At 36.4% G+C, this 6,003-nt stretch overlaps 1 protein-coding gene across 1 annotated transcript; it reads right to left on the minus strand.

Moving 5' to 3' along the window:
• Positions 1-1,284: 1,284 nt before the first annotated feature.
• Positions 1,285-4,144, minus strand: LOC108629575 (protein takeout-like). Its single transcript, XM_018032332.2, has 4 exons — positions 3,925-4,144; positions 2,759-3,046; positions 1,971-2,120; positions 1,285-1,687 (listed from the first exon to the last, which is right to left on the minus strand). The coding sequence occupies exons 1-4, from the start codon at positions 4,088-4,090 to the stop codon at positions 1,536-1,538; spliced, it is 756 nt and encodes a 251-aa protein (XP_017887821.1). The 5' UTR covers positions 4,091-4,144; the 3' UTR covers positions 1,285-1,535.
• Positions 4,145-6,003: the final 1,859 nt, after the last annotated feature.

A 6,003-nucleotide genomic window follows, 5' to 3' on the forward strand; every position in this document is an offset into this window, starting at 1 on the left:
CTGATGATTAATGTGATTTTTGTTTAAATTATTCTTCAGGATGCAGCGTTGTATGTAAATAGAGAACTGAGGAAGCAGGACTGGGAACGTTTCGTTAATGATATGAGCGAGAAGTGTGAAAAAGTGAACGATACTTTCGCCGAAAAGGAGAACGAAATAAAAGATTTCTACATCGACTTAGAAAAAAAACTGCACATCACACCGTGAGATACGATATAACGTCGTACGAAACTATTTTATATAACATACAGAAATTAATAATCGAAAGGCGGTACCAATTTTGCATTTAATGCATAATTCATCTGTTAAAAAAGAGATCTACATTTATGTGTTGTATACTGCTAAAGGTTGTCAGCTTCAGCTAAAAAATAAAAAAACGGCAATAACTAATTAGTATTCTCATCCGAGTAATTGACATTAACATAGATGTGGGCATGAGCGGTAAATAATTCATTATACGCTCATTAGGTCATTATTTTATAATTGTCGCCCATTAACAGAACAACCTGATTGCCTTATCCTTGGGAATTATGGCGTCGAGCAATCCAATTAGATTTACGGCGCCGTTCGAGGCGTTTATCAAACGATTTTTACCAAAATACTGGCGAACCGCGCACGTGTCGGTGAAGCGCGAGATGGTTCAATAGGGAAGCATCTAGCACGTGATTCAGTGCCTTGACCCTGTCCTTCGAATCGGCGGACCTGCTTTTCGTTCATCGTTTTCTTGGAAAACACGCGTGAAACCGGGTGTCCACGTAGCTGGCGGAAAGGCCGTGTGTACGCGCGCGGAATCTCAGATTCAGGACGCTTCTTCGTGATCTTCGGCACGTATATGTATAATACTTTGAACCGCGAACAACGGGAACAACCGTTCCGGCATCAGAAATTCGTCCCTGTATTAAAAATAACGAATGCTTGTTAATTAGAGAAATATGTTGAATTCTCGTTTAGATTAAAATATTCATTTGGCAAGACAAGTGGAAGATAAATATGGTAAAACTGCTGAATTATCATAAATGAATAAAATGCGTAATTACAATGATTAAAAATATCGATATTAGAATTAGTATAACTGTAAAATTAGATCCATGTGTTAGAGATATTAATAATACTTGACCTGTTTCAAGTGTAATTAATTAAAAATAAGTTTCTTTAGGATGACGATGATTTACAAGACTCAGTTTGACGGAGTTTGTTATCTAAAGAAGTTCATTAACTTAAGTACTGTTCCTTTGTTTCGCGTTTCGAAGGAAATGACGCTAAACACTAANTTACAATTTTCATGATTTGCAAAACGTATTTCATTCTATCGTTCCTCTTATATCCCAGTTGCAACAGGATTAAATAAATGTTTAAATAACGTTACTTAAAAATTAATTTCTGATTCATTCTGTGAACGAGATTTGATCCAGCGTTCTCCAAAAAGTATCTGAATACTTCCGTTCGATCTTTCACTCTTATTTAAGCCTGTCGATTTTCGAGGCGTAAGTATTTGGTGATCTTTATTTCGTCTGTGGGAAATCATTTGGTATAGATCACTCGGTGATCCAAGCGTCGTAGGGCACCTGAGCAAAGATCTTCTCGACGAAGGTGGTCATTACTTGAACCAGCTTCCTCCTCAGATCCGGTTTCATTTCCTTCAATAATTCCTGGCTGTTGGTATTAATGAATAAATTCAACGCAGCCACTGAAATTGTTGGAAAATATGCTAGATTAGTCAATAATTAAAGTAGTTTCAAATGGTCTTTAATTTTGCATAAGCTATAAATTTACGATGAAACGTGGTCTTTAAGCAAGTTTTTCAACTATAATTTTCCTGAAACGAGCTACAAGTGTATGCAAATAAACAAACACTTTTATTCATCTCCAACGATTTTCTACATTTAAACTCTTTTTTTAATTCATCATTCAATCGTTTTATATTTGCATAATCACAGGAATTAAAGTACTTCAATTGGATGTTGACTTACGAATAATGGCATTGCTGTCGCGAACATTTTCGACGCCCATTTTAATACTTTGCACGCTGAAGTCCATCTTAAGCTGCTGTAGCCTCAAGTATCGTCGGCCTTGGATCAGAAAAGGCTTCGCCCTGATAAACACCTTAGCCTTGACACCGTCTATACACACAGAGAGATTCGAAAAATTATTGCTTTTCCCTTCCACTGAGTTCACCAATCGATTACATTTATTAAGTATTTATTGATAGTAAAAACTGGGAGCAATTTAATAAAACTGGTTATATCGTAAGTGCATCAAAGTTCAACAGAATAGACTTATTTCTATACATAATTAATTATCAAGTTTATATTTATACTTTAATTTATTGAATTTTAATATAAAGAAAAATTGCTAAAAATTCTAAATAATAATAAATTAATTTCATGGTTGAAGACAATTACTGTGTACAGAAAAAATAATGAACGCATGAGTCGACGGAGCGTAATAAAAGTCAGCTGAAGTCGAATTTGCATTGCGTCGGTGGTGAAAGTTGAAACTCTTAACTTTTACCTTTTCACTGAGCCCGCGATCTTCTATCATACCGTTTGGCTATATTCACGCATAATCATCTACCATCATTGCAGTATTAATATTTTTTAATTAATAACTAAACATTGAATTAGATCGCATTTCAAGGTGTCATTTATTTATAAAAAATTGAATGATTGACACGAACTGACGTCAAATGATTTTGACACTTTTTATTGAAATATAAATAAACCAAATAATTGAATTGGATTAAGGATTGACTGCTCACCGTATTCGCCCCAGTAGTCCCCGGCTCCGCTGGCTTTCACCAGAAGCAGAGTGCCGCTGGACCTGTACTTGGCCGCGGCGCGAATTTTTGGAATACTCAGGGCCAACTGCAATTGCACCTCGTCGTCCGACAGCCTGGCCCTCAGCCCTGTCACTCGCAGCGTCGACACTCCTTTCGCGGTGATGTTCTTGAACTGAGCTCTGTACCCATCCGGTCCTCCGCCAAGGGCGATGTGTAATTCATCCAGAATGATCGGCTCCACTTCCGGGTAGCCCAACTGAGGCAAACCTGAAAATTCCAATGTCAAATTAATTCACAATTAATAAGGTCATTCGGCAAATTTAAAATCTGACATTGAAATTTTATTATTTCATAAAAATGAGATTGTAAAATCTGTAATAAATAACAATTTTATTAAGCTGTGGCAATGTCGTATTTAAAGAAAGCAGTGAAAGGATGGAAACGTGAATGCAAAATAGGTGACACCGTAACTATCCAATTGAGACGTCTTACAATAGCTACAATCTCATAATTGATAAATAGAAAAAGTTTATTACCATTGTTAGAATAAATGAATAGTAAATTGATTAGAAATTCGTTTGGAACAGTGAGCGAAGTTAGAACCTATTCTCGTTGAGCCTGTCGTGTCGTACAGTGAGTAAGGAATGTAGGACACTGGGTGACCATTCGAATACACCGTTATAACCTGCTTCTTTCCCGCGAATGTTTTTCACTCCGTTCAACGACACCACGTGGTGATCCGTAATTCCCGACTTTCGACTTCCGTATTTTTCGCTTAGACGAATTCCACTTTTACAAAACGACTCCATCAATCTCTTAGATATACCAACGGCTGTTGGCAAGCGTCAATGGATAGAAATTGGAAATGTATGACTTCAGAATGGGAATTTTCTATATATAATAGAATTCTGACATAAGAAATCCCATTCCTTATTAAGCCCATAATTTCTATTACGATCCAGCAATCCGATATTAGAAATTCTTATCACTCGACTGAGTGAATTTTCTGCATTTGTAGAAAAATTGGATGTACACAAATGAAAGATAATTATTTTTTAATACCAAAAGCAATTTCGATCTAGATTACGTCCCTGACGTCAAGAATGCATTAGTTTTTATAAAAATCGTATGAAGGCCGTGTTTACCGTGTTGAAAGTGCTCGGTGAGGACGTTGGCTGATCTTGCTAAGCAACTCTCGACGTTGTAATCACTCTTGGGGCAAGGATCCAAAAACTCGAGGCCTCTGTACCTGCCGATGGCCTGGACCCCGATCAGCAACGAGCACGCACACACCAATAGAATACTCTTCATCGTTTATTACGGCTAGCTGAACTATCCCGTTCGAGGTTTCTCGTCCCGCTCCGATTGAATTTCTCCGCGTGGAATGACCGCCCGTCAGGGATGCGCCGAGCCTTATAGCACCTTGACATTGCCCCCGCTTTACCTTCAAGCCATCCGAGCAAGTCAGCCAGAATCCGCCGAGCTGACTCTACGAAAGACTTTCCTCCACGTTCGAATTCAGTCTCAAAGGTACTGTATTATATAATTGTTGATACCTTTTCCTCCAGTTATTTATTAATCATTTTTTCACTCACCTTCAATCATCATCAATTTATTCACATCTCGTGTGACCTCATTTATATCCCATTTCTCATTATTCACAATATTTATTGAGATAAATCATTTTTTATAAGAACAAATTGGTGATGCGTGTTAATTAAATTACTGTTTAATTAATTTACTATATCTAATTTAATATATTATAATTCATCGTTTAATAAGACTGACCTATTTTAGTATAAAAATATGAATATACCTTGTAAATAGAATAATACCTAAAATAATTGATACTACTCAATAAAGTGTTATGTACCACTCTTACAATTAAAAGATATACCGAGGCAGTTTCTAATGTACAACTTGTAAGGAGAGAAACAGTTTATATTTTACCTACTCTTATTTATTTGCAACTTGCAATTGGCCACAACTTTTCTCCTTTAAATTGCTTTAAATATCCTTAATTGATAATTAAAAACAGTATCATAGTTAATATCGTGCTATGAGTCAATATCCTACATCTGTGACACTTGACAAGCTGCCTCAAGCAAAGATACAATCTCCAGTGATTTTAATACGTAAACGGGAGCAAGCGGTATCGCTGCAAGAATTCTGACACACAATTCTGTTCATACATTCCTGTTTTGATTAGTTATTAAATTTTAATTATTATAACACTTTCTTTAATTTTAAGGAAATTTCTGCACAATTATTTATCCATCGATACAATTAAAAGATCCCATTCCTTATTAAGCCCATAATTTCTATTACGATCCAGCAATCCGATATTAGAAATTCTTATCACTCGACTGAGTGAATTTTCTGCATTTGTAGAAAAATTGGATGTACACAAATGAAAGATAATTATTTTTTAATACCAAAAGCAATTTCGATCTAGATTACGTCCCTGACGTCAAGAATGCATTAGTTTTTATAAAAATCGTATGAAGGCCGTGTTTACCGTGTTGAAAGTGCTCGGTGAGGACGTTGGCTGATCTTGCTAAGCAACTCTCGACGTTGTAATCACTCTTGGGGCAAGGATCCAAAAACTCGAGGCCTCTGTACCTGCCGATGGCCTGGACCCCGATCAGCAACGAGCACGCACACACCAATAGAATACTCTTCATCGTTTATTACGGCTAGCTGAACTATCCCGTTCGAGGTTTCTCGTCCCGCTCCGATTGAATTTCTCCGCGTGGAATGACCGCCCGTCAGGGATGCGCCGAGCCTTATAGCACCTTGACATTGCCCCCGCTTTACCTTCAAGCCATCCGAGCAAGTCAGCCAGAATCCGCCGAGCTGACTCTACGAAAGACTTTCCTCCACGTTCGAATTCAGTCTCAAAGGTACTGTATTATATAATTGTTGATACCTTTTCCTCCAGTTATTTATTAATCATTTTTTCACTCACCTTCAATCATCATCAATTTATTCACATCTCGTGTGACCTCATTTATATCCCATTTCTCATTATTCACAATATTTATTGAGATAAATCATTTTTTATAAGAACAAATTGGTGATGCGTGTTAATTAAATTACTGTTTAATTAATTTACTATATCTAATTTAATATATTATAATTCATCGTTTAATAAGACTGACCTATTTTAGTATAAAAATATGAATATACCTTGTAAATAGAATAATACCTAAAATAATTGATAC

Source organism: Ceratina calcarata, unplaced genomic scaffold (assembly GCF_001652005.2).
Source record: "Ceratina calcarata isolate Rehan_Ccalc_2016 unplaced genomic scaffold, ASM165200v1 scaffold578.2, whole genome shotgun sequence".
Classification (NCBI taxonomy): domain Eukaryota; kingdom Metazoa; phylum Arthropoda; class Insecta; order Hymenoptera; family Apidae; genus Ceratina; species Ceratina calcarata.

Excerpts from the sequence above, each read along its gene's own strand:
- LOC108629575 (XM_018032332.2), bottom strand. The coding sequence starts at position 4,090 with ATGAAGAGTATTCTATTGGTGTGTGCGTGCTCGTTGCTGATCGGGGTC. Across the intron at positions 2,121-2,758 it reads GGACTACTGGGGCGAATACG|ACGGTGTCAAGGCTAAGGTG; the intron begins GTGAGCAGTCAA and ends CTGTGTGTATAG. Across the intron at positions 1,688-1,970 it reads CGACAGCAATGCCATTATTC|TGGCTGCGTTGAATTTATTC; the intron begins GTAAGTCAACAT and ends CAACAATTTCAG.